Source organism: Corylus avellana, chromosome ca10, assembly GCF_901000735.1.
Source record: "Corylus avellana chromosome ca10, CavTom2PMs-1.0".
Classification (NCBI taxonomy): domain Eukaryota; kingdom Viridiplantae; phylum Streptophyta; class Magnoliopsida; order Fagales; family Betulaceae; genus Corylus; species Corylus avellana.
This window is the reverse complement of record NC_081550.1, coordinates 18,846,554-18,874,361: the sequence shown is the minus strand read 5'-3', so window position 1 is coordinate 18,874,361 and position 27,808 is coordinate 18,846,554. Positions and strand designations below refer to the sequence as shown.

General features: G+C 37.9%; 4 protein-coding genes across 9 annotated transcripts; 1 reads left to right on the top strand and 3 right to left on the bottom strand.

Moving 5' to 3' along the window:
* Positions 1 to 516: 516 nt before the first annotated feature.
* LOC132163818 (transcription factor PCL1-like) lies at positions 517 to 6,635 on the bottom strand. 5 transcript variants are annotated; one of them, XR_009438332.1, is made up of 3 exons: positions 5,553 to 6,634; positions 4,556 to 4,944; positions 835 to 4,435 (listed from the first exon to the last, which is right to left on the bottom strand). XR_009438332.1 is itself a non-coding variant. In XM_059574195.1 (2 exons), the coding sequence occupies exon 1, from the start codon at positions 6,453 to 6,455 to the stop codon at positions 5,559 to 5,561; it is 897 nt and encodes a 298-aa protein (XP_059430178.1). In that variant the 5' UTR covers positions 6,456 to 6,635; the 3' UTR covers positions 517 to 744; positions 5,553 to 5,558. The 5 variants fall into 5 exon arrangements, 3 of the variants coding, with proteins under 3 accessions (XP_059430178.1, XP_059430177.1, XP_059430175.1); XR_009438333.1 differs by having other exon boundaries at positions 835 to 4,429; XM_059574195.1 differs by lacking the exons at positions 835 to 4,435; positions 4,556 to 4,944 and adding an exon at positions 517 to 744 and having other exon boundaries at positions 5,553 to 6,635.
* A 2,233-nt stretch (positions 6,636 to 8,868) lies between these two features.
* On the top strand, positions 8,869 to 9,889 carry LOC132164356 (uncharacterized). Its single transcript, XM_059574854.1, has 2 exons — positions 8,869 to 9,264; positions 9,387 to 9,889. Exons 1-2 carry the CDS (start codon positions 8,929 to 8,931, stop codon positions 9,552 to 9,554), a joined length of 504 nt encoding a protein of 167 aa, XP_059430837.1. The 5' UTR covers positions 8,869 to 8,928; the 3' UTR covers positions 9,555 to 9,889.
* Positions 9,890 to 11,881: 1,992 nt separating this feature from the next.
* LOC132164730 (pumilio homolog 2-like) lies at positions 11,882 to 21,276 on the bottom strand. 2 transcript variants are annotated; one of them, XM_059575287.1, is made up of 10 exons: positions 20,082 to 21,276; positions 16,588 to 17,908; positions 16,347 to 16,491; positions 16,116 to 16,257; positions 15,912 to 16,019; positions 15,158 to 15,370; positions 14,951 to 15,061; positions 14,156 to 14,350; positions 13,020 to 13,194; positions 11,882 to 12,394 (listed from the first exon to the last, which is right to left on the bottom strand). In XM_059575287.1, the coding sequence occupies exons 1-10, from the start codon at positions 20,724 to 20,726 to the stop codon at positions 12,357 to 12,359; spliced, it is 3,093 nt and encodes a 1,030-aa protein (XP_059431270.1). In that variant the 5' UTR covers positions 20,727 to 21,276; the 3' UTR covers positions 11,882 to 12,356. The 2 variants fall into 2 exon arrangements, with proteins under 2 accessions (XP_059431270.1, XP_059431269.1); XM_059575286.1 differs by having other exon boundaries at positions 16,347 to 17,908.
* Positions 21,277 to 25,094: 3,818 nt separating this feature from the next.
* Positions 25,095 to 27,596, bottom strand: LOC132164197 (pentatricopeptide repeat-containing protein At5g59600-like). Its single transcript, XM_059574634.1, has 2 exons — positions 25,768 to 27,596; positions 25,095 to 25,627 (listed from the first exon to the last, which is right to left on the bottom strand). Exon 1 carries the CDS (start codon positions 27,515 to 27,517, stop codon positions 25,841 to 25,843), a length of 1,677 nt encoding a protein of 558 aa, XP_059430617.1. The 5' UTR covers positions 27,518 to 27,596; the 3' UTR covers positions 25,095 to 25,627; positions 25,768 to 25,840.
* Between the last annotated feature and the right edge of the window lie 212 nt (positions 27,597 to 27,808).

Genomic DNA, 27,808 nt, shown 5'->3' with positions numbered 1-27,808 from the left:
GAGAAATATATCGAAGAATCCTAAACCTCGTTACCTAAAGGTAATTTGAAGAATCTTAAATGTTCTTACAAATATTAAACGACAAAATAATTCTTCTCTCCTGATTTCATTCAGATTCTTTAAATAACTTTACAAGGATAAATAATATAAGATGAAATACTGGTGCTATCAGATCTCCTAATGTCATCTTTCAAGATCACATATTATAACTTATCATCCTCTAAAAGTCTTATACTATTAAATTATCAAAAGATAAAAAAAATAACAAAATAAATTGGACTTTATCACCTAATCCTAGTTAACAGTTGATGTTGATCTCATTCGGGTCAGCTTCCATGCAACTTCATGATTGGCCACGTAATAAACTAGAAAAAGTATTTTCCACTGGATGCAAGAAAAGTAGGGGATTGTGCCAAGATTAGAGAGAGGTACCACCAGAGGGAAGCCTCATAAAAGTGCAATTAAGATAATGAAAAGGCATCAACCAATGAGCTATTTTTGTTTAGAAACCAACCAAAACTCAATTTATTCAACAATTGTTTATTAATCAGGCTTCAGTCTGACATGCTTTTCAAGCACACTCAGCACTAATTGGGGGGAAAAAAGGACTTCAAAGAGGTAAATCTCTATGAACAGGTACACTGGTAGTCATCTTGATTGACAGCAATTGAGCAGAACAACCATTGGAGATGCCTTATTGACTCCAGCAAACTCCCTTTGGAATAAAATTGGAGCAACATATCTCTGCAAGTGAGGCATATACTGGTGTAACTCACTATCAATCAATTAAAGATCCTTTTACACTACCCAACTGAATAATTGCAAAATGAAGCATGAATCTCAACTCAAACACATAATATATAAGAGAAGATTAATCAATTATTGTTCATCAAAAATGATCTTTTTAGTACCATTGAAACAAATGAGAGAAATTCAGAGTGAAACAAATGAGGCATTTTCACTAATGCCTCTCCTCTGACTCTGCACTTCTATCAGAAGTGTTTAGACAAATTTCAAGCACTAGCATTTGGGAAGATTTCTGCATCTTTGCAGAAGTTGATTCGTCTGATATCTGGCCCTACAGATTCTTTAGTCCTTCCACAAAGCCTTGCTCCTGCAGAAAATGGATACTGCAGCAGGAGTTCTAAAACATAGGGTCTGCAGAGTTTTTAAGTCTAACATTTCTAACTTGTACTGGTATCATACATTTGGCTTCAAAACCACTGTAGTTCTTCTCAAGTTTTCAATCGTTTGACTCTTCCACGTTTCAGATATATGGGCAACACATGATATGAATTTTGAAACTAACCATAGAGCCCATATGCAGAGATGTTGTGAGCACAACAGATGTGGGAAATCACAGAACACACCTGTAGAGAACTTAAGCTAATCCCAAATGATCTGCCTACTAATCCAATATTCATTTCTCTTTCCTCAAACTGAATTCATCTCATAAGCTTGGAAGTTCAACAAAGCTAATTCACTACTTTCTTTTTTTTCTTTTTATCTTTGAAAGATCATAGTGAAGCAGGCAAGAACATTAGAGGTATCAACAGGAACTAGATGAACAATCTGAATCGCTACATGATCTTTTGGACAAGAGAATAGTCTTAATGAAACAAAATGGGAAACAAGTGTCGGCTAGTAAAATTCAAAATGATGAACAATGGTTCAAAAACACATCGATCTATTTTGTTGATTACAGTAATTAAACTTCCAAGATATCTATCTTTCACATTTATAAAATTATGAACCACTACAAAAATTAATGGTATGCGAAAACAAAAGCTCTTCTCCAACAAATGCAAGGTAGATTCAGATTCTAAAACTCTATTCACCTAATCAATCCTACAAAGGCTATTTTCCTAAAATGGCAAAAAGGATTATGCTAAATGATTGTTTTAGCTAAAAGGTCAAATATGCTAGTATAATTGCGTAGGGAGAAGAACAACAAATCAACAAATCTTATTGAGATTAAAATGATGTGCATAGGTCTGTAAACGAATAGAGCTGCTCATGAATAGGCTCGGTCTCAATTCATTTAATAAATAAGCTAACTGTGAGCACAAAATTAAGTCTGATTATTAAACAAGCCATACTCATATAAACTTCATTTTTAATATTTTATACTATTATTTTAATTTTGTAACGCAAATACTTTAAAAGATAAAATGGGAATTATCTTCGTAATATGATGGATATAGCTTGAATTATTGTTTTTGTGAGCCTTAATATATATATATATATATATATATATATATATATATGTGTGTGTGTGTGTGTGTGTGTGTAGTATTATTTTAATTTTGTAACGCAAATACTTTAAAAGATAAAATGGGAATTATCTTCGTAATATGATGGATATAGCTTGAATTATTGTTTTTGTGAGCCTTAATATATATATATATATATATGTGTGTGTGTGTGTGTGTGTGTGCATAATGAATTTATATACATACTATAAATTAACATACATATAGACTCAAGATTTGATTGTTTAAGATTCAAGTTAATTTATTTAATTGAATCAAATGATAAAAACTTGACAATAATTAATTAACTAATTATTAGTATGAATTTACGACGAAAAAAATAAACAATTGTGATATTTACTTTATATAAGGAATGAATAAGTTAATTGATAAGCTCGTGAACAAGCTCGAGTTCATTCAAAAAGTAAATAAACCGAGCTAGAAGCCTAGAACAGATTATCTAGTTCTGTCATAAGCTCAAACTCAACTCATGTTCAAAATAAAATTAAAGGAATTGACTTTAACATTCAATATTCAATTCGACTCGGCTCGATTATAGCCTTGATGCGCATAATGAGCAAAACTCAATTCAGTTATTGCACTTGTAATTGTAGAGAACTTTTACCTAGACGTTCAAACACTACGAAAATAGAAACACATGCAAAGCAAGGACTGAAGTTTGAAAGTTTGCATTCAAAACATTGTAAACATTTCATGATTCTCCTAGAACATTTTCTCTCAGCTGCCCCAAAGTCACAACTAATTACTAATATAGGTATAAACCAAACATTATGAATCTTAAAATAGCCTCAAGAGTCAAGACCCACAGAGTTGAAAACAAATGGCCTAAGGAGGCCATTTGGTTCAAGGCATTCCAGAATCCCATGAAAGACCACCTACATTTCCACAAATAAGATGCTTGGGAATGTGGGCTTTCCTCATTTGGCTTGCTATTTAATGTTCCATTCTGTGAAACTAAAACATGTTTTATCTAAGTTCTCAAAGATGCACCTATGCCGGAGATAGTGGCCGGCAGGTGGCTAACACAGTGATCAGGAAAGATGGACTATGCAGGTGGCCGTTGGAGGTGACCAACAGGTGGTGGTCGGCAAATGATGGCCGAAATCATGGAAACTAGGTGGGAGCATTTAGACATGACACAGTTGACAGTACCCAACATTCGCACCAGGTGTGAATCTCAGAATGTCACAAAATGCGAGAATGTGATACCTACAAAAATATCAAATTGCTAGAATTTTCGGTACAAAACCAGACACGTATATGGGAATACTCGCAGATTCCAGAACGCAATATGGGATTCCTGCCAAGATTTCTTGAACCAAACGGTACCTAAAGTGGATCCTCCAATACTTACAAATTAGCACTTAGGAAAATTAAATGCATAACAGAGCAGATGATATAGCTCTCTCAAATAAGGCTATGTTTGGTAATGTCTCTGAAAACATTTTCCTTAGACAAAAACACACTTTTTTTTAAAACCATTAACAAACAACTTAAAACACAAAATACTTTGTACTTTTCACGCCTTCTAAAAATATTTTGACAAAACAGGTGCTCAATTTTTTTTAGGTGTAGAGAGTAATTTATTATGTAAGAATTTTTTTTTTTTTTTTTTTAAAAAAAAGTGACCGTGTGACCACCTTCGGCAGAGGAGTGGGTAGCCAGGCGGCCACCACGACAAACTTGGGGTGGCCACGTGGCCACCCTGACCTGATAGGGGTGGCCATGTAGCCATCCCTCTCCTCCAATGAGAGAAGCCACGCAGGCAGTCACCTTTTTCAAAGAAAAAAAATTGTTTTCTTCCTATAAGCAAGAAGTCAGTTATACATTTCCTTGTATTTTCTCAAAATATGCAGCTGTACCCCCACAAAAAACATTTTCTCAAATGTAGACTTACCAAAAAACACTTATCACTTTTATATCACATCAAACCCACTGCTCTACCAAGAATCTCAAAATAGCCAAGTTTATAGAGCGACAGTATGTTACTAGCCTGGTTCATACGAAATTCCAAGTCATCTAGGAGTATGGATTCAAAGTATCTCCATACAATTCCTAAGAACACCTCCCACGTCTGTGAGGTTCAAGATTACCAATGAAGCAACCTTATAGGTTGAGTTGCAAGAGCTTAGCTTCAACCAAAGTTTGCTCAACTTCTGAATCTACACAAAAACATACTGTAAATAATCTGAAAGTCTAATGCAGACAGTAACTGAAAACCATATCACATATAATAAACTAAAAGCAAGTGTTGAAACCCCCAGAACTGACAGCTAACTCACTTTTGCTAATAAGCTTTCTATCGACTCTTTGCTTTTCTGCTGAAAAATAAGGTTTTTAATACAGTCTCAAGAGAATAAAATTTAAAAATCATAGTAAAGATTAAGAATGAATTTTATTGCTTGGTGTGAACTAGATAGCCTAAAAATAATAAACCACAATCCCCTGCTGCTATCCGGAAACTAAAAACAGCCATATATACTGAGCCAAAGTGTGTTACTTAGCCTGATTCATACGAAATCCCAAGACATATAGGAGAATCGATTTGAAGTGTCTCCATATAATTCCTAAGAACATCTCCCACATCTGTGAGGTTCAAGATTACCAACGAAGTAACCTTATAGGTTGAGCTGCAAGCTTTAGCTTCAACCGATTTGCTCAACTTCTCAATCTACACCAAAAACATACCATAAATAATCTGAAAGTCTTTTGCAGACAATAACTGAATACAAGATCACAAACAATAAACTAGCAGCAATTGTTGAAAACCCCAGAATGTGGCTATAAGTGCTCGAACAACTGTTATTTCCATAATTAATGGGAAAAAAAAAATCAAGAGACATACTTCAGAGGAATGTTACCATCTGTCGGCACATAAATACTGCTATGGTAGAAATACTTATTTCCCAATAGGAAATGACAAAAAAGAACCTAACAGTAAATGGGAACTGGTAAGTGCAGGCCCAATGACTTGGAAGGCATTCCACTTGCACTTTCCTCCTATCATCATTTACAACCTAATGATAGGCAATGTGCCAATTGCAATTTGTTCCAACACGCTAGGACAAAATGGAGCAAAAATAAAAGCATGGCCACCATTTTTGGTAATCCACTTCAATTAGCCATCAAATTTGAGAGAAACAAAATGTAGTAAAACTAGTAGCATACTTAAAAACGCAGTACAATCATATCTGCTATTCATAGGTAGTCCTAGCTCTTTTTCACCCAAATACAAGCTCACACTAAATAATCAAATCTCATGAAGATCAAGAACCTCACCTCTCTCTACTCTTGATTAGACCCAACATGAGGATGGTACGACCAATCCCTCTGCTGCATCATACCGTATGCACCATGCGACTCGAACCCGTGATTCCCTACCGGCATACCCATGTGCCCGACCCCGAGAACCGGCATCTGCATCATCGGCGGCGGATATGGCATAGGAATCTGCATATGCGCTCCGGTTTCGTGCTGCGGAACCGGCGTCGACGCAAATAGCTGGTGGTCGGACGTCGAAGAGGCCGTGCCGGAGGGGCCCACCTCGCCGGGCAACCCGTGCATTCTCTTCAGGTAAAGCCGGTACTTCTGGAGGTGGCTCGCCACGTTCTCGCGGGTCAGGCCCTCCACGTTCATCAGTTGCATGATCGTTTTGGGCACCGCGTTCTTGATCCCCAGGTGGCCCACCACGTCCACGAACCGCTTGTGCAGCTGCGGAGTCCACACCAAACGCGGCCGCTTCAAGGTCCGCGCGGTCGACGACGGGTCGTCGCTCGCGTTCTCCGCTCGGAGCGCTGAATCGGCCTCGAGCTCCCCGCAGTCGATTCTTCTAGTCTTTCTCGGGTCGTTCCCGGAGCCCGACCCCGACCCGTCCCGATCGATGATCTCGTCAGGCTCCTCCACCACCATCAGTTCACCGGCGGGGCTCTCGGCAAAAGATTTGAAGTTATCGCTGGTAGAGAACCCCAGCCCCTTGGAGAGCGTGGAGAGCGTGGTCTGCGACGCCCGGTTGACCTCGAGCGTTGTCCGGTACGGTTCCGGCGATATGCTGAAAGCCGAGGCCAGCTCCGGCGGGATCAACGGCTGTGACAACGGCGTGAGATCGTCGGCGTTCGGAAGCCCTGTCTCCCACTCCGCCACTCGCTCCTCATACTCGGTCATCTTCACCTCCTCACCCATCATTCACACAAACACAGGAAAACCACAATCTTTCCTAGCGGTTCATACGGTCATATATCCGATATATCTGCGAATTTCGGCTTCGGTTATTGGATCTGAGAGAAGAAACAGATATTTCGTGTTATTCGGGGGCGCGTTTGGGCTTTGAGAAAAGGAAAACGATAGGGAAAGAAAAGTGCAATATCTGATTCCAGATCGGTCTTCTATTTGTGCCAACGTGGACGACTCAGCCGGATATTTTTGATCCTCTAAATATCTATCCCATGTTCACCTCTTTCCCCACTCGCCTACTCACATTTCACTCTATACTCGCTCCATATTGTCGAAACGCGTCCTCCTGGTGAATTGAAATTACGGATATAGATATCTGGTTAAGGTTGTGTGATTTGATGCGACTCGCCACGTGAGCAAAGTGCGCGCGCTTTTCGGGGCTTTTTTCGTATTTTCACAAATATCGTTCTGAACCGACCTGAAAATCCGTGGTTTTTTTGAAGCTTTTTGATTTTGTTTTGGAGTGGGTGAACCAATAGGTAAAGAGAGTGTTGGCTGACAGCTGGAGAGGGGAAACGTGGGCGTTTTGTGACGGCATAGTTTCGGCGGTGATGCGTTCTCTTCCTATTGGATGGTGATGCAAATTATAGGGGCATCCTTCTCCATGATGGGAATCGGACGGCGGGTAATAATCATATGTGGCCGTACAAAAGAACAGAAATTATGATTGGACTGTTAATGGTCAGAGAGCTCTATTGAAGCACAGCATCTTTTTCATTGAGAATATTTTTTTTATGTTAAAAAAATAGAAGTAATATTATTTTAATATTAAAATTGAAAGATAAAATTTATAATATTACGTCTCATTTTACCCTAAACGAATACTCGTCATTTCAAATAAAATGAAAATAATTTTATTCGGCTCGAATTTGACTAGGTGTTCAGACAACCAAACATCTACCGAGATTAGTAGGTGCGTAAAAGAAGTCTTAAAATTATTTGTCCAACCAAATACTTATCTCAATTTTGTATTATTAGACTGATATGATAACGTCAATCAACATTTAATTATTTTTCTTTTTAACAATTGCTAATTCAGTGATTAATGAACACTACCTCACAATTGCCAAGTAATTGTTATAAGAAATTTTACAAAATTCTCATAAATTTGTACGCATTTTGAAAGAAACTTGAAGTTCAAAAATCTTAATTAATAGTATCGAGCTTGTCAATGTCTTTAAATTACCACGTTTTTGTTAGCATTTTTTATTAAATCTTATCAAAATTCTCAAAATACTCCTATTTTTTATTATAAAATAAAAAATTATAAAGATTCATACGTTTATTTAGTGTTAGACGAACTTATTTAGTATTAAGCGAGTGAAGGTTGATCGGAGTTTTCTCAGATTTTGATTGTTAGGTAATTGGGATCTCTGAAACAGTTGCTGCAATTGGACATTAGAAAAAGGACGTGGCTAGTCGAGACAAAGATTGGCGCAAGATGCACCGTGCACGTGGGAGATGATGACACTTGAAGTTGCCCGAATTGCCAAATCTAATTAGCACTTCCCCTTATCCGGTTCCTAGTTTTTTAGTTGTCTACCTTTGTTTGCTTTAAAAAAAAAAAAAAAAACAAAGCAACTCTTAATGAGGAAAAGAATATTGAACTCTTAATGTTTGCAATCAACATTGGTTCTTAAAAGCAATGCCTCCTCTTGCTTTTATTCCCCTCTCATTTGGCACTAAGAACAAGGATTTCTTCATTTATTATCTGAATTGCAAGATATTCATAATTCTCACACTAGATATAAGACCCACTTACTTAGAACAGCCCAAAATGAGTTGACTTATCCATATTTGAAGGAATTTTTCGTTCTGGAAATAGATAATAATACATTTTCTACATGCAAAACAAGTCATTAATTTGTTTTAACTTCATGTACACTGATATTAGCCTAATTGGTATAAAAATAATGAAATTGTTAAGTATAATAGGACTTTTATCTTTGAGAAACAGGAGGTATAAGATCCAACCTATCATATATCACATTTTGGAGTGCATGACCTAAGTAATCAGTTTGCGAATTGTTGGATCAAAATTCTTTACAAATCAAGATCTCGCCTCTTATACCCGTCCTCTTTCCTTTGAACAGAAATATGTGAGAGAGACTCCCTTACTCAAGTGGGTGAGTTTGCCTTTTTTGTGTGAAGGGGATTGTAATGAGGAGAGTTGAGACTTCAGAGACCATTGGGCTAAAGCCTCAACTGCAGACCTCAAGCCTTGGCTCTTAGATTTCACTTCCAAATCCAACCCACTTTTAAATGTGGGTTTTTGAATTGAAGCTCAATTTTCCATCACTTTTGGTGGGCTTTAGGCCTGGCATATCCAAAGATTTCAATGGAACACCTAAGCAACAGTGTTCTGACTAGGTACCTTGGAATCTCTCTACAGACAGAGAGAGAGAAGTGGGAGAGCAGATGAACCATGTCTACCATATCTTTATCCCTATCTCCCAAACCCTTCCTCTCCATTTACAAGCCAAAACCTTACTGTTTTCTCAACACCCATAATTCCTCTTTGCCATTGACCTCACCAACCAATATCTTATCCAAAAGACCCAATTTTTCACAGAGTTCACTTCAAAAAAGCACCCAAATTTGGAGAGTCTCAGCTGCCTCTGGTGGAGAAGTTGTGCCATCAGAAGCCGCCCCACTAGAGAATTCCCAGGAGATATTGACCACAAGTGATGATGGTGTCTCCAACATCATACAGGCTCTTCTCTTCATAGCCTTCATTGGTCTGTCTGTTCTCACTATTGGGGTAAAGTAACTTTCCCAAAATGCCATATTTCCATGTTATGTTCTGCTGTTTTGTTTATAGTTGGCTGTAATTGTGATATTGCGATATGGGTTCTTACGAAATTGAGGTTGTTTGGGTTCCAGGTTATCTACATAGCTGTGACAGATTTCTTGCAGAAGAGGGAGAGAGAGAAGTTTGAGAAAGAAGAGGCAGCTAACAAAAAGAAGAATGGAAAGAAGAAGAAGGTGAAAGCAAGGGCTGGGCCTAGGGGATTTGGGCAAAAGATTGATGATGATGATTATGAGGATTAGGATTTTCAGTGTAAGCTTTTCAAGGGCTTTGTTACTCCAAGTTGGATTCTTTTTATATATGTTCTTTTTTTTTCCTGGTACTTCTGAGAATTATCAGTTAAAGGGTGTACACTTGTTGTTTTAGTGATGAATACATGATGCTCAATGCAAACAATGGAGCTTCATGCCATCGATGAGCCCTCCAAGGCTAGAAGTTTATGGTGTCTTTTTAGAGTCGCTGAAGTGTATGCATTAAGTTATAACAAATAGGATACAATAGAGCCCAGAAACTCCGAAAAGTTTGGTTGTATTTTGCATAAAATGAAACAAAACCAAATCACCCATGGTTTCTATTCTAGCAAGAGAGAAAGACGCAAATTATTAAAACTGCAAAAAGATTCTAAGAGAGATAGAAGAATAGAGATTTATGTGTCTTAAACTAATATGTAATGGACCATATATAGTGTCAGTTTAACCGTTTCAATGTTTATTTCTTAACAAACTTGTAATTTAACAGAAAATAACTTCTAATTCAATAGACATTAAAATTGACCATCGGATTTTAACAAACACTTAATCTTACAAATTGTTATATATAGTATTAATTTAGAAGTTTTAATTTCTTTTTAGTAATGGACATAAAATTTTGAAACGAATAGAAAATAATTGTTAATTTATCGGTCATTAAAATTTGACCATTTGATTTTAACACTTAATATTGACTATTAGATTAAACTTAATTTAATCTTGTTATTAACTTTATTAAGTGCCAAGTACACTATCAAGGCGCCACTAGCACCTTACATCCTACTACCGCATCAAACTATAGCATATAAATAAGTGCACCAAAGTCTTTCTCCATAGTAGTAGAGATACAGGTAATGTTTGGCAAACGACGCAGCACTGTTGGTGGGTTTACACGGCACTGTTAATGGGTTTTGGGTAATGTGCTGCAGCAGATTTTGGTGAGTTTTTTTCACCCATGTCGCACGGACTGGTTGACGAGACCAAACAAAGTCAGATATCAGCGCCCTTTGAAAAAGCGAAGCCATTTGTCATTTAGGAAGAAAGAGCTGAGGCAAGGGTGTTATTGTCATTTTATGATTATTGTAGTTGTTTAAGAAGTCATTTTTTCCACGCCACCTGCATTTTACTGTAGCCTTTTATTGGCCACGAAAACTATCATCTGTCCACTCTTGCTATCCTTCAAACAGTGCTGTGGAACCGATTTCTTCCGTTGTCATTTAACAAACAAGGCCATATAGACTTGTCGCTTGTTGAATCAAAGTTTTATGATCTTTTGTGTTATTTATTGAGATGAGATAACTTAATCAGCACCCGTTTGATGTCCATCCTTGAAACTTAGATTTTCCTCGTTGTGAAAGCAGCAATAAACAAGAAAAAAGCATAAAGCATGAACTGCAAAAACGAAGCAGCATCCACACAAGTGTACGACATATTCTATTAACCCATTTGGTTTCTTTTTATGAGAAATCTCCTTCACTTTGTGGTCTTCCCATATTCATCCAAAGCTCAAAAGAAGTCAAACCCTCTTGCCCTTTCCTTTCAGCATCTTCAGCTTGCGGTTTTCTTCTCTCCTTCATTGGCGTTGGTGTAATTACAAGGAATAATACACTGGTTGGTCAACCTTTTCTGCTGCAGAAATATTCGATCATCTGCCACTTACCACGTCGCTCGATTGAGCAAGCATGAAAACCACGTAATGCCTTGTCACCCCCAAAAGAATGGTTTAAAATTTAAAAAGAAAAACTACACCGTTTTTAAATGCAATTTCACATGCTAAATAAATTATAATTTTATCAAATATTTAACTACGCTTTCTTTGCATTTTCATCAACTTTGCTTTGAAATCCAAAACCGTTAAACCAAACAGCATTAGGGATTGACAAAGTTGCAGCATTTGCACTTCCAAAAGCCGAATCAGCTTACCCAACATAAAGGTTCCCATTCGAGTGAGAGCCTGAACAGGGGACCTCCCCTGTTCTGAATGTTGATAAAGACTTTACAAAATTCATTCAAATCAATCAAGAATCTCATCATCTGTTTGGTAGGTCAACCAACCAGCCGAGTTGGGCTGGTTGTCCATGTCACCTGACCTTTCTTTCTAGCCAAGAATCCCATTATTGATCAGCACCACTTGATCATGGTCAACTGTAGGACCCCACTATATCAGGCTCATGGCTTGATATAGAAATCAAACTTAAAACATTTCCGTGAATGGATTCTATAGTTGACAAGAAAATCTCAAGCATAGCCGAATCAAATAAAAAAGCATGTGATAATATAGATAGAAGACAAGAAATGAAACAAGAATCAACATCGAAAGATATTCTCAGAAAAAAGAGAGAACAAAGATGCTTGACCGCATAAGAAAATTGTGGCTCATAGTTAAAGGGAAAAAAACGTCAATAACCATACATTAAGAACATCTCTGGCCTCACCTAAACATAAACAGCTCTCCACATGGCAACATTTGTACAGTCGCGTTAACCCGAAAAACTACCTCAACATTTCATAATTTTTACACCCTTAAAAACTCGTATAGTCCTTTTATCTCTCCTTTGCGGGGGCATCAGGTGCATTCAGCATCTGATCCTCGGCTTGCTTGATTCTATGTATAAACCTTAAACTACACAATGTACAGTTTTTCAGCACAAGCGCAACAACTTTATTTCCAGTTGGGCTCATTCCTGTCTCAATAGACAGGTAGAGTCATATCTCTAGACATGGGGTTGAAAGAGAGGAAAAGATGAAGCTCACACTAGCCTCAGTTAGCTGTACAGAACTTTTTCCCTATGCTGCCTAAGCAGGGTGTGGAGACTGAGCAGCAATTCTCCTTTCTGCAAGCAATTTAGGTGACAAGTTAGCAAGCTTTTATATAATATGGAAGAATCGTATGATCAATCAACCATCATATTTTAGAACTATAGATAAACAATGTAATCAGTAGATCCGCGACAGGGTAAACTTGGTTTCTTTTTACTGCGTTATAGATTTCAATGCTGCATTTACAACCAGAAATTGTGCAATTCTTTTCTTTTCTTTCCATGAGTACAGAAAGCTACAACTTTATTTCCTAAAGATGAAAATTTGGAGATAAGAACAGAGGCTAGGTCAAACACACTGTGAATTTGCAAAGCAGGAAATGTATTCTATCTATATATGCACGAAGTGAACCAATATGAATGCAGAAGCTGAGGAACCAGGGAGCATCATAAGTGACCTCAGACAGATAGGTATGGCTCACCGGGTGGGGTGACAAAATATAGCAACTATCTCACTTGTACCCATAACATAAATGCATGCAAACTGATACAACTACAAACATATTTACCTCAGCATTTCTGAGTATACATGTGCATGTGCACACACGTGTGCTCAAACATAAAACAAGTAAATTTTTTCACAAGCACATAGAAACACAAACTCATATGTGAAGACAAATAAATAAAGAAGAATATATACCCCCAGCAGCAACAAGTTTCTCTACACGCGCAACAATATGCTTTCCGTAAGTGTACTTTTTCAATGCACTCAAATGAACTTTTATTCGTGACAGTATCAGCTCACGCTGCTGATCATCACATGTCTCCAGCACTTTTTGTACAACATAGTTTGCAAACTGATCTTTCATCATTGCCTGGATAATAAACAAGAAATAACTAAGGAAAAGATCACAAGGGAAAATGGGAAGCAGTAATACATAACAAAGATATCATGCAAGAAACCAAAATACAGTACCATCAGCAACTGACAATTTTATTTTTTTTAGGACATGCCGAATTAGCTAAATGAAGAAATCAAAGGACACGAAATTATATCAACATAATCAATTACAGACCTAATGCCCAAGATGCTGAACTGTAAAGAACACTTTTTTGACTAAAGGAAATGCTACAATTTTCTGATCACAGTGCTCAAGTCATCAAATAATCCATGAAACTAAAAAATACAATCTACTTAATAGATAACATAGAAAATCCAGTTTAAAAATCTTGAGGCATCAGCTTCATAAGACTTCATATAAAACCCAATGTCCTGTCCTACACTAAGCTTCTAATGCGACAAGCAAGGTCAAGATTCAGTTTGACAGTAGAAGAGGCCCAAAAAGCCAAAGAATAAAACAGGTAAGCCTGATAAAAGCATTGTATCTTCTCATCCATGGATCTACTTCCTGTCATCTCAAAAAGGCGTAAACCAAAGCTCAACTTTCAAGAGATTATGGCAACCCAGCTTCAGTTTCTAAAAGATACCATCTTCTGGAAACCTGAAGCCTGTCACACACGATATTTTTGCAAGTACACAGTGAAACTGCACTTGAAGCAGAAAACAGACCAGACATGTCGCACAATATCACCATTCCACCACCCTATGTAACAGTTACATCTCAAGGGGCTTGCATATCCTCTCTAAAAGATACAAAAGTTGATTGGAAAGCACTAGATATCCACCATGTACAAAAAAATTTAATGGTGACAGAACATTTTGGACACTCTGATTCTAAACCCCCCCCCCCCCCAGTTCTTGAACCAGAAACTTCTTCTTGCACAACACAAATATTTAGTAGATTCTCATTAAAGGCATGTAGAGAAAGAACATACCTGAAGCGGCTCATTTTCATCAGTAGAACCAAGCATCTCAATAACTAGTAACTGACGTTCAGTAGGACCACCAAAAGTTAAACACTTCTCCACAACATTGGAGGCAAATTTCTGTTGACTCATTTGAACTATCTTTCCAGCTAATTCTTTGATAATAGCAGAACGTTCATGAGGTTTTCCATGCTCCAGCACGTGCTGTTAAAAAAATGTAAGAGATCAATGAGAGAAGCATCCGTGAAAACAGAAACAGATAATACCAACTAGACACATCTGGAAGGTCCAAAATTTTAGAACATCTAGGACTATAAAGCAGTATTCTTCTACAAAGAAAACTTTGGCATGTCTATTCATGAAATGAAACAAGAGGAGCTGGCATCTAAGACACGAGCATAGATAATTATCCACCTCTAACACAAGAGTTCCACATATACCGAATTCTTCAACACTCGTAGAGCAAACATCTAAACAAATTCAAAAGTCCCTGATAGTATAAGCTTGGCAACAAAAATAAGTGACAAACGGCAATGTTATGTTACAATTTTAACACAATAGTGGCTCCAAATCCAATTACCAATTAAAGTATAAGAAGATGCGAAAACGAATCTCAAACCGTAATGGCTTTGCAACAAAAGAATCTCAAGAGAAAGCCTGCATCTGTTAAAACAGCACAGAACATGAAACCCATAGCCTAAATGTAACAAAGAACATGATATCATAAGTCATATTACTCCCATAACAAGGACTGAAGCATATGTGTATTACTCCGAGCAGAAACAAACAGGAAAGATCATGAACCTGAACAACATAGTTGCCATACTGATCCTGTGCCAGCATGCTAACAGCTCCTAAAATCTCATCCATAACTTTACTTTGCGTCTTTGGGTCATTGCAGTGCTCTAGTACTCTCTGCCATATGAAAGACATTGTTTTATAGAACCTATAGTTCTTAACAGTTCAAACGAGATAATCAAAACCTGCAGTAATAGTAAATAGTTTCTCAACCTGTATCACCCGACAACCATATGGATGGGTGGAAAGGGTGACAACTTGATCAAAGAATGTTGAGACAATAAAGTGAATTGCATCTTCCGGAACACATTCAATACATTTCTGAATGACGTGGTTCCCATTCTGATCACGAACACAGCGCATGACATTTCCATCAAGCTCTTCAACCATTCTGATCTTCTGGTCCAGATCAACAACTTCTATTGCCTGAACAGTTAAACAAATCACGTTAGCACCAGAAACTTCCATAAAACACTCATATAATCAAATGATTTTAGTCTTCAAAGAAAATTAGTTAAAGATCATTGCGTGTGGTAGAGATCAACACAGCCTCTTACTCATCTAGCATGATAATGAAAGTGATAGCCAAACATGGGGGACAAGGATATCAGTCTCAAACACATCCATAGATATGACTGAAGCCCCATATTAAAAGGGTAGTACAATAGCTCTACATTTGTGTCAAAATAACTATATTGCATGCCTGATCAATAAAAGAATTACAGTCAAATTTCGGAGATTAAAAGTCCTAAATTGACCAAAATTGCAGAATCCAATGAAATCCATCATCAGACAGAATTATTACACCAAAACTACCAGAAGAAATAATTTAACAGTTAAACCAAGATGAAGGGAAGTGTTCGTGGCATGACTTTCACAACTTAAAGTATAGAGATCCATAACTGAACATTTCTTTTCACGAAATAATAACATGATATTGCTGCCAAGTCAAAAAAATTATTGATACCTTCTGGATCACTCGACAACCATACATTTGAAGGCTAAGTGTCAGTACATGACCAAAAAGCTTGTTGGCCAATTCCCTTCTCTGGGTTGGAAGTCCATGCTCAAAAAACTGAATTCAACTACCAAGTGTTACTTAATAAATCAACTAAAGAGTTCTAAAAGCACAACTAAATATGTCTGCAAAAAAAGTAAGAATGCTGGTTACCTTCTGAACAACATAATTACCAAAAACATCAGTCATTAAAGCAAGAGCTTGGGGCATGATTTCCTGATAAACCATGTTTTTCTCATCTGTTGTAGCTGTTTCAAGTTTCTGTTGAATAAATCGGCTCCCATACTGATCCGCACTGGTCATAAAAGATATAAAACCATAAAAGCAACTTCAGAATTTGTAGTATAACAATAGTCCTCAATAAAATCTTTAAGCAGTACATACCTGAATTCAACAACGTGACCACCAATTTCAGAAAGTTCGAAACACTTAGTTTTATTGCTCTTAAACTCTTCCAGAAGTGAGGACGCAAAGCTTTCATCCATGTTCATTCCAGCGGCATCAAGGTGCCAGGGTCCCATGATACCCCCTGCTAAGTTCCTCATGCCAGAAGGAAAACGCATGTTCAGCTCATTATGCCTTATAGGACTACCAGGTCCAACTGGAGAGTTAGGAATAACAGAACCTGCCATTGGACTTCCAGGATAAGACATGCCGACACCAAATGCAGGATTTCCGTAATAACCATGATGATTAGACCCACCAGATTTACTGCCTAACGGAACACCGTACTGAGACTTCTGAGGGGAAAGAAGAGCCCCCAGATAAGCCTTCTGGAGCTCAAGTAAATTCATGTATGAGTTACCTAAGTAGTTCCTATCCATAGAGGGATCATTGAGAGCAGCATACTGTGCCGCATACTCAGATGACCTCAAGTACTGAAGATACATTGGATCAACAAATGGTGCCTGAACAGCACTCCCTGCCATTTGGTTACCCATTCTACCAAGATTATGTGCTTCAGATGCAGCAGCTCCAGAAGGCAAGCCTCCTGCAAGAACTCTCGAGTCCATCCCAGGGGCTCCCATAGCAGATGCTGCAGCAACATTTTCAAACAAGTGTGGCAGATTACCAGTTCCAAGTTGGTTTCCAAGTTGGTTAGCCATCATGGAAGCCAAAGCTGGATTTATGTTGTAACTATTCAAACCATAGTTAGTAAATGATGAATTTGTACCATCTACATTCTGATACTGAGCAGTTAAGCCACCTCCACCATTAGTAGATCCTTTTAAGAATGAATTATTTGAAGAAAGAGCAGATTTCTGCAGTTCCACATGCCTATCAGAGGACGAGCTGTTCAGGTCTGACCCAGGCCCATTACTCTTACCCGAATCAGAGTAAGATACTTTTGCAGAAGGCATATGTAAATGCGCAGATTCCGACTTCTTTAGGTATGGATGTTGCTTGATATGATTCTGACTACCATGTAAACCAAACATATAATTTTGTTGATTGTCTACATCCTGTTCAATCTGGGATGGCAAACGGTTTTCATCATCCAGCACACCATTTGTTGACAAGTTCATGCCAGATAAAGCAGCTACCAGATCTGCAGACTCAGTGATGCTAGATGAGACACCATTGAATGAGTTCGGACTAGTAATGCCTCTTTTTTCAGATGCGCCAGCTCTGCCTCCTCCAATAGGAGTAGGGCAAGGGCTAGGAGCCCTAGCAACAAGTTGTGGATCTGGAGTGTTGCTTCTTGACAAGGAAGCTCCTAGAACAGCAGCATAAGTATATGAAGAAGGAGGCCCCATATTTTGGACAACAGATGAGCCCTGAACATTTGTACCAGATCGTAAAGCATCAGAAGTTTTCAATTCACGGCGCAAATGAGCTAGCTCTGCTTCAGCGGATCCTAGCGTTTCAACATTTTCATCAAAAGCATTACGACTGGCTGGACGAGATGGAAGTCCAGTAACAGGAGATGGACGCCCCAAGTCATCCTGCACAGATACTAAATTCTAAATCACTAAAGGAAAAAATCATGGGAAACAAAAAAGAGTAAACTATTCAAACAAGGAAGAACTTGCACAACAGTGTAACAATGTAACATACCAAAATTGAAGGAAAAACAAGATATACACGCAAACAAAGAACAGCAGTTCCATAATTTCAGTTCAAAAGGCATATGCCTTACACAAAAATTAAAGAAACAGCTGGTTCAACAACATTACTACATTGAACACAGAAAATTGAGAAAGGTCTTAATATAACCAATAGCAGAGAGTAGAAGAGATTCAAAATAAAAATTCATGGTTAATCATCATTCTTGAATAGAAAGGATGATATATTCTTTGGCAGATTTAAAAGTCTAAAGTAATCAAAAGAGTAGCCAACTCAAAATTGGCATGTAAAATACATGCACACATCTGATTAAGATTGAGAGAAAAAGTGTCATGAGTTTAAAATAGTGACCTAATATACATGGGAAGTGCTAGGGAGCCTAACAAATGAACCCAGAAAAATTTCTAAACTGACGTGGCAGACTGTGAGTGGCAGACAAGGAAGAGGGAATTGCATTTGTTTAATTTAAAAACCCTTGCCACATCAGATTGGAAATTTTTCTAAGTTCATTTGTTTGGCTCCCTAGCACTTCTCAATATACATATATTAATCTAACTTGAGACTATCAAAGCATCAAAATTTCCAAAAGGGGGTGAAAATGAACATATGGCTTTCCACATATCAGGATCTCGCGTCAATCACTAGATGTAGACTGGGCAATTCCAACAACCATGGGATTTCATTACTATATGATTTCCTAATCATTTTTCGTAGTATTCCCAGAAACAAAGGATTCAACTTGCATGTAAACTAAATTCTAGCAGTTGATGAACAATGACAAAGTCTCATCAAGAGTATATGGGCCTAGGCCTGAAAGCATGAGCACACGCCACACAAAATCCAAAAATTCAAATATTGGGAATCAAGAAAAGTAGCATGAGATGCCAATGAGTTCTGATTCAAATGGAACTTCCTCCTCACATAGAACAAGATGGAGGATGAGATTGTGGGTTCAAGACCCACTAAGCGCGTGTGCGTGTAGTTTGCCAATCCCAAAAATAAAAGTAAAATTACATGACGTGAGCACAGTATTTATGCACAAGCTGGAAACATAAAGCTCTTGGGTGCCTTCAATGTGGTTTAATTCGAATAATGGTAAATGATCAGAGGTAGAATCACCAGTGAACTTCAAACATAAGGCTTGTAGCCATCACAAGTCTCAAATGATCAAAAATATTATAGGAAGAGGTAAATTAGAGAAATTTAAAATGCTACGTTATAACTTGCTTTGTGATAGCATGAATTCATTAAATTGTTATCCAGGAAAAGCGTTAGCTATGTCTGCGCTATCACTCCAAAAAAAACTAGCCAAGTTGCAATTGGAGCTCTCTAAGCCCACTCTCGCCTAGTAAAAACTAATATGAGAATTAGCACCCATGAGCTCCTTACAATCCACCCACTCCATGTGGACAATTCATCTTCCTAATGTGAGACTACCCTTTTGGAGTGTCACAGTTTATTAGTCCGACATTCATACTATGTAGATGACATGATTAATTGAAATTAACTACCACACCATTCTTGATTACATGAAAATCAATTTGTAGCAGACAACTTCCAAAAGATTTTGAATTTCAAATTGATCATAGATACAAATCATGCAACTATAGCGAAGACACAATGATTGTTTTCACTTGTTCTCTCTTACTAACTAGGTGTTTCTCAAGTATACACGTACTTGATCAGTTGCGCTATTTGAGCTTTTAATGATAGTTTGTTTACTTATCAAAACGAAAAAAAATATATATAGTGAAGATACAAATTAGAATTTCATACAAAAGAGATAACCAACCTGGCGGACACACATCTGTGTCCCCAAGAGACGGTTCAATTAGCTATATTTTCAATCACATAAACAATTTCCTGGAAAGATAAGCAATATATTCATGTCAAAGATCAATGGAGGAAGCAATAAAGTTAACAACAGACGATCCATGGGAAAAATAATACTTTGATACTCAAACTACTATCAACAAATAATTGCACAAAAACAATGATCTGAGTGACCAGGACAGTTGACTAAGATTCTGAACAGTCAAAAGAGCAAATGACCTGAAAGATTTCAGCGAGGCTCTTTTGTTTGCTTCCGAGTCCCAAACCTGGCAAACCAATCAGTCCATCACCACCCCATTCTGCAGAGCCACGTCCCTTGTCGGACTCAAGCTCACCCTCTTGTTTCCTCGTGTTAAAACCTGGCGGCATGGAAAACAACGACCTACCGCCACCATCATCGGTCCTATTCACTTTCCGCCTATCTCCAATCCCACCCAACACTGAACTCCCCCCTTTCATCCTTTGTGCATACCTCCAATCCTCCTTCGAAAGCAAAGGAGGCGGAAGCCGAGGGTTCAGATTCACATTCGAGTAATAGTACGAAAGATAAGCTGGATCAGACCTCAGCTCCTCCTCAGACGCAAAACCATTCCCATTCTTACTTGCAGTAAACTCCGAAAAGGCACTACCACCTTCGCCTCCCCCGCTGCCACCACCAAACAACCCGCCAACTGCACTCAATGAACCCTCCACAGTTGGAGGAGCTGAGCCACTTCTATACAAATTAAGCTCGCGCTCAAGATCATCGACGTCTTGACGACCACGCTGTTCGCGGAGCAACAACCCTATCTCCTTCTCCAAGTCATCATCAAACGATCCCTCGTTACCTCCAACCATCGGTCTCCTTCCTATTTCACTCAACATTCTCAAAACCTCAAATTGATCATCACCCTCTCAACAATACCCCAAACTGATCAACACCCACTTGCCATAACCAAACCCTAAACCCTAAAACAATCCCAAAATCAAAACTTCACCACCAAAACTCCCTAACCCCATATTTACAACCCCAAAGCTCTCACTTTCAACCTAATCAAAACCCAAAATTTTCACTACCAAACCTACTCCCAACTCCAAAACTATACAATCAACCATCAAAAAACATATCACAATCCCAAGTTACCAACTCCCCAAAACCAAGTTTTGCCCAACATGTTATCGGTGTAACACTGTAACCTCAAAAAAAAAAAAAAATTCCCACAACAAATACATACACAAGAACAACAAGCGTTGCGAGAAAAAATCAGAGAAAACAGTGTCAAAGCTGAGGAATGGTTTTTAGCTAGATCAAATAGCAAAGAGTCCAAGAGAGCGAGCGAGCTAGCGAGTTAGCACGGACGGCTTAGATCAATCCGGCGGCGATTTGGGCCTTTGCAAGAACCCTTAGGGTTTTGTTCCAATACAAAAGCCAAGGACGATTAAATACAGTGATAATAATGGTTAAATTATTTTCTATTATTTTATATTTTTCAGAATATCTGAAATAATTGATTTCGCATATATATTCCTCAAGATTAGGGGTAATTGACCAAGTGACAACCGACTGATGTAGGGAAATGGCGAGGGGGGATAACGATGTTTGGTTTTGGCTCGTCTTCCAAAAGAAGGATGTGTGACTGACACGTCAGCTCCTTAGATTCGCTGCTTTATTGCTAGTAATTTTTTTTTTTTTTTTTTTTTAACTTTTTCGTTTTAGAATTTTAAAATTAATAATAAAAAAGGATGTAGGAGGAAATTATGAATTTGAATCTTTTTATAATATATTCCGAATTACAAGCATTGCTTGTATAATTTAATGGGTTTTAACTAATTTGATATAATGTTTATATTCATATTATTTTAATTTTTTTTTGTAAGTAACAACTTTTATTTATTTATTTATTTATAAACTACCACTCTTTTATCACCTAATGCCCAACTACTTCAATTGTGTTTTAAAGTTCTAGCATATGCAATGGATACAATCAATCGCTATATGCCCGATCGCACAACCTTTACATGAAAAATAATCAGACAATTGCAGTCGGCAACATGGCGATCTTCTTCGCGTGAAAAGTCTTCAATCAACAAGGAAAGTCATATACAGCTGACATCGATATTGCCATGTTATCTAGACAAGAAGCATCTCCCATTAAGAGGGATACACATTATGAACATTCTCTACTTCTCATTCTCTCCATTCAAGTTTTTTCGTAAAAGCAAAATATTGACTTAACCATTCGAGGCTCTCCACGCCGTCCTTCCTCCGGCCAGTTGGCATTTTTCCTGAAGTCTTGTCGTTTTACCTATGCTTCAACTAAAATACGCAAATGATACAAAGTTATTTTATTTATGCGTATTTTAAAAATATCTAAGGATTCATATAAAAAGAAGAGCCTTTCTTAAAGTATATATATATATATGTACATGTATACACACCGGCTATGCTTGTTAGGTTGTATCTCACTTTTGCCCTATTCTATCTCAGGGATATTCTGTTGACTATTTGTTGTATTTTCCTTCTTTCGGTGATCAAGAAATTGCGCATATCCAACTCCTTTTTTTTTTTGAAACCAACCAATAATTAATTAATGGAAAATGCATTTTATTGATGTCATTTAGTTGGGTAATTAATATACTTCAACTAAAACACTTCCACAATGTTTCTTTCGTTTAATTTTTCAACCAAAACAGTTCTCCTTGGAACCATTTAGTCAAAGATAGGTAGATGACAGTTTGTGGCACAGGTGGTGTTGCCGATTCTTATTGTCAACAGTTTAAGTGACAACAACCTCTATAAAGATCAGAAAGGGTCAAGCTACTAAATCAGCTTGTTGACGGGGAATTGCTTTTAAGTCAAAAGTCGTTTTTTTTATAAAAGTTTTATTTTAAAATTTTTGTTAAAAATGCGTTTTGACTATTTTCAGGCTTTTTAAACCTTTAAAAGTTTTTTTAATTTTTTTTACTAAACAATTACTTTTTTCTTCAAACAGATTTTTTGAGTGTTAAAAGCACTTTTAGGCCTCTCAAACGGAATCTCAAACAGGCCGTAAGAGACTATAGAGGGTTTGGCGGCTCCGATCGAGTTACTATTAATGCTCAGTCTCTTACTATAGTTTTTAAATTTACTTATTACTGTAATAGATATTGTTTCAGGCATATCTGCCTCTAAATTGCCTCGTCAAACTATCGTTTAAGGTGACTTATTTTTCGGCCAGTAAGCCAAGAATCTAATGGGTCAGGCCTTTCATTTGATTCATTGTCAATAGATTCTAGGTTTTTATTGCGCTCTGTTTGTTATACTCGGGTCATTGTTGGGCCGACTCACCCATATTTTTTTTGTTTTTGTTTTTCTATTGATTTATTTTCTTCCTTTCCATTTTTCCTTCGACTTGCTAAGAAAAGAGAGAGATAGAACACTCCCCACCTTTACATCAAATCAAAAATGTTTTTTGAAAGCAAAATCAAACCGCCCCCCCACACACACCCGATCAACTTCCAGTGTGTAATCGACATGTTGCAATATATAAGAATCATTGTTTCTCTATGTTGTCCATTTCTTATTCATTCAAGCTGCTCGGTCGGTGCTCTTTTTTCTTTGACTTTTTGAACGATAATGGGTCTAGTAACACCCCAATCCCCATAGCCAATCTTTATTATTATTATTTTTTCTTGTGTCTCTTTTGTTTATTATATCATATAAGTGTATATGAACACTTAAAAAGAGAAAAACCACTATTCAATTAACCCTTAAATACGTCATTATTGCAGGATAATTATGAAATAAAAATGTAGTTTCATTTAAGAACTTGGAATAAAGATGTGGTTGTATATAACATTTCCAACACAAGTTGTTAAAGTGCTCAAAAAAGGAAAATGCTATTGGCCTACTTTTATCCCCATGAAGGGTTTAAGTATGTTTTTTTAGATAAACGACATGTAATATATGTATGGTTGATAAAAAGAAAAGAGCTAATCTAAAGTGTCAGCATCAGCAAGGAAACTCTAACAAATCTTCCTAACAATGGAATACTTGGTTCAATACCAGAAAAATTGCTTTTAAAGGAATAATTCCCAAAGAGATTTACTTTTTCTCGATCCTTGTAGGTTGATATTTGATGCCAACATTAGCCCAAAAAAAAAAAGAAATAAATAAAAAATTCTTTGGGTCTAAAAAACCACCAAATCCTGTGATGCTCTGCTTTTGAGTGAATGAATGGTCTAGCACGTGGAACATTATCTCTTGGGTGCTCTGCCTAGGTAACACTGAAGCATAATCCTTAATTAGGGTTTGTGAGGCATGTGTACGAGAGTGATTATGTACTTTTCTAGATCATCTTGCAGCAAAAGATTCATTTACTTCTTCTCGTCTCTAAGTTTTGTAACTTTACAAACTTATATAATTAAGATTGAAGTTCCAATTTTGGATTTCTATGTGTTAGACCCTTCTAAACTCGTTTTTATCATTTATTATTGAACATTAGTGATGATAAAGTTGATCATACGGTTGAATTGAGCCAATAGACGCTCGTAAGGTAAGAAGAAATGGCTAGAAACTTGTTGGAGTTGGTCAATGGAAAAACTCTAATACTTAAATTAGTAAAGAGAATACGATACAATTGATCACAATGTTGGATTTTGCCAATAAATACTTACAAGATAGGGAGAAACAATTGGAGACTAGTTAAGATTGACAGATAGCAGAACTCCGTGATGGTTGAGTTAATAAACAGAATATGACAAATTGTTATAAGAGAGCTAGGTGAATTTTTTTTGTGAATGATTGTGTACATGAGAAAGTGTGAATGACAAATCAACGTGGAACACCATAACAAAATCAGCGTGGTCTCCAGCAAGTTCTGGGCGGCCAGCATCGTCTTCGGTGCGGTCTAGGCTTGCCGCCAGCAGGTTGGCGACTGACGGTGGGTCTAAGGAAGAAGAACAAGAAAAGTTTATTCTAGAAGATTTTTTTATTTTAACTCATATGAGGTCTTGGAGAGAATAAATTAGGTGTATATATATATATTTTAATTTTTTTTGTTATGGTGTTTCACACTGATTTTTCATGCTCTTATTGGAAGGCACAAAGGCCTTGATTTATGCCAAGATGTTATAAAAGTTATTCTCTATCAAGACTATGCATGCATTCTATATACTTTGCATATTCAAGGTACATCATTTAATGCTAAAACATTTATAACGCTGGTGAGAAGCTTTACTTACGTATAAGTAGAAACATATTTAGCAATTCAGTTGGTAAGAACATTTAGTTTGTCATAGAGGGTGCAATAAATGAGCCCAGCCCACCCTAAGTACTGGGTTGAAGCATTCATGGCTGGGCTGCCTGTATTGTCTTAAGCAAGCTCATAGGGTTGGGAAAGTAGTGAGTAGTGTGGGCCTCAGTGGGCCGAGGGGGTTAAGTCCATGTTAAGCTGGCTGTACGAAATCCAAACCCATGATATCTGAAGTTACATTTATGTATTTGGCAGTCTTAAAATAGTTAGATATTGGCTCAGCAGCTCCAATTCCTATAATCTCAAATGCGCATGGCTGGCTCATCAAACAATGTCGAAGAAATTCATGCTCCTCTATCCTTCAAAATTTTCCCCTGCTATCTTTTTTTTTTTCTTTTTAAGCAGTTTCTTGAGTGTTCTATGTCTTCTTCATCCCCCACCTCCAACACCTTGAGGTAATTCTTAAATGGGCTCCTCTTGTCTCACATCTTCAATTTGGTTGCAGAGGGTTGATTGTCCACCAGAGTCAGCTGATGGACAATTGTCATCTTGCTGTAGATTTCATTTGGCGGCAGTCGTTAGAACTCAAACCATGGATAACCCAAAAGCAAATCTGTTAAAAGATTCAGATGGGAGCTCTGGTGAGCAAACTCTACAAGAATAAAGCTAGCATGAGGTTGATGATCACTTACAAGATACCCCAAGATTTCCTTCTGTTCTGGATGAAGATTTTTATATAGCTTCTTGTAAAGTGATGCCTATGTGTCAGATTGCTTCTACCCAACTGCACCCTGGAAATTTTCTCAACTTCCTTTTCTTCATTGTCGTCTTCAACCTTGCCACATTTCCCCAACTCCCAGCATCAGCATACAAATTTGACAATAGTAAGTTGTTTCCTGCATTGTCAGGTTCAAGCTCTGACAAATGCTTAGCTGCTACTTTAGCAAGATCAACATTCCCATAATTCCTACATGCCCCTAATAGTGCACCCCATACAAATAAATCAGGTTCAGCCGGCATTTTCATAATCAAGTCATAAGCTTCAGCAAGTTTTCCTGCTCTACCAAGAAGATCCACCATGCATGCATAATGCTCTAATCTTGGAACAATCCCATACTTTTCTTGCATCAAGTGAAACAGACTTTGTCCGAGTTCAACCATTCCAGCATGGCTACATGCTGTGAGAACCGCTGTGAAAGTCAGATGATCAAGCTTCTTTCCCTCTTCCTTTTCCATCTGATTGAAAAGCTCAATTGCTTCATTGCAATACCCATGATTAGCATACCCAAATATCATTGAATTCCAAGTAACTATGTTCCTCTTAGACATCCGATGGAACAAATTCCTTGCTTCGGCTATAAAACCGCATTTTGAATACATGTCAACAAGGGCGCTCCTTACAAATATATCATCCCCAACTCCAATCACCAGTGCATACCCATGAATCTCTTTCCCACGCCTCACATTGGCCGCAGTTGCACAAGCAGGCAAGAGACTACTTATTGTAGCCGACTTCGGATAGAACCCATGATCCAACAGCTTTCTGAAAGTGGCAAACGCCTCCTCATTTCGAAAGTTCTGCACAAACCCTGATATAACCGAAGTCCAAGAGACCACATCAGGCTCAACCCCGTTGCTGCGCATCAAATTAAAAAGTTCAGAGACCATTACTTCATCACACTTTTGCGAAAACCCCGCAATTAAGGTGTTCCAAGTCACCACGTTAGGCTTGACTCCTAAAGCCTGCATCTTTTTCACCAAGTCCAATGCTTCTTTGGCAAACCCATGTTGAGCATAGCCCGAAACCATAGCGTTCAAAGCCACCAAATCCTTCTCAACCATTGCATCGTATACTCGCCTCGCCTTTTCAATTAAACCGCATTTTGAGTACATATCAATCAATGCACTTCTAACAAAAGCATCGGATTCAAACGAACATTTCAAAACCACACCATGTATTTTCTCCCCGGTTTCCCTATCTGAGACGCGCCCACAGGCTTTGAGAGTGCTGGGAATGACAAATTCGTTGGGTCTCAGGCCATGCTCCTGCATCTCACGGAACAGACCCAGAGCCTCTTCATAAAAGCCGTATTGAGCGTAGGCCCCCATAAGGACGATCCAGCGGCGTGAATTTGTTACGGGAATTTGGTCGAACAGTTTGCGAGCATAGGAAGGTTCTCCACATCCCGAGTAGAAGGCAATGAGCTTGGCGGCAAAACGGGTTAAACGAGCCAAGCCAGTGATGATGAAGTGGGCGTGGAGTTTTTTTCCTGAGTGCAACGCTCGACCACCAGCGTACATGTCCATGAGTTCATCGTAGGCGCCGGGTGATGTTTGAAATGTGCGGTGGAAGATGGTTGTTTTGTTGTGGGGCCTAAGGAAAGTTGAAGGCTGTGGCTTTGATGTAAGAGGGTGCAGACGCGGGGAGGAAGCATAGACCATTTTGTTTCTTCCAAAGATCGATCGTTGCGTTAATGTTATGTGACTTCAACTTGTCTTACATTATAGGCTGCTAGCCTGCTACTAGTAAGTATTAAGCCATATAGGAAAGGGGTTAAATGCCGTGGAACCCTCTCAATTAAGGCCGAATTTGGATCCGGTCCAATTTATTTGAACCGGAAAGAATCATGCTCTAGTAATATGTGTCATGGGCTTAAAAAAAGAGATGGTCCTTTGTGTATATAGGAAAACATTAATTGTTAAAGAGGTTTTTTTTTTTTTTTTTTTTTTTTT

Excerpts from the sequence above, each read along its gene's own strand:
- LOC132164197 (XM_059574634.1), bottom strand. The coding sequence starts at position 27,517 with ATGGTCTATGCTTCCTCCCCGCGTCTGCACCCTCTTACATCAAAGCCA.
- LOC132163818 (XM_059574195.1), bottom strand. The coding sequence starts at position 6,455 with ATGATGGGTGAGGAGGTGAAGATGACCGAGTATGAGGAGCGAGTGGCG.
- LOC132164730 (XM_059575286.1), bottom strand. The coding sequence starts at position 20,726 with ATGTTGAGTGAAATAGGAAGGAGACCGATGGTTGGAGGTAACGAGGGA. Across the intron at positions 16,020-16,115 it reads GTAATTATGTTGTTCAGAAG|TTTTTTGAGCATGGACTTCC; the intron begins GTAACCAGCATT and ends AGTTGAATTCAG. Across the intron at positions 14,351-14,950 it reads ATGGCAACTATGTTGTTCAG|CACGTGCTGGAGCATGGAAA; the intron begins GTTCATGATCTT and ends TTTTTTTAACAG.
- LOC132164356 (XM_059574854.1), top strand. The coding sequence starts at position 8,929 with ATGTCTACCATATCTTTATCCCTATCTCCCAAACCCTTCCTCTCCATT. Across the intron at positions 9,265-9,386 it reads TGTCTGTTCTCACTATTGGG|GTTATCTACATAGCTGTGAC; the intron begins GTAAAGTAACTT and ends TTTGGGTTCCAG.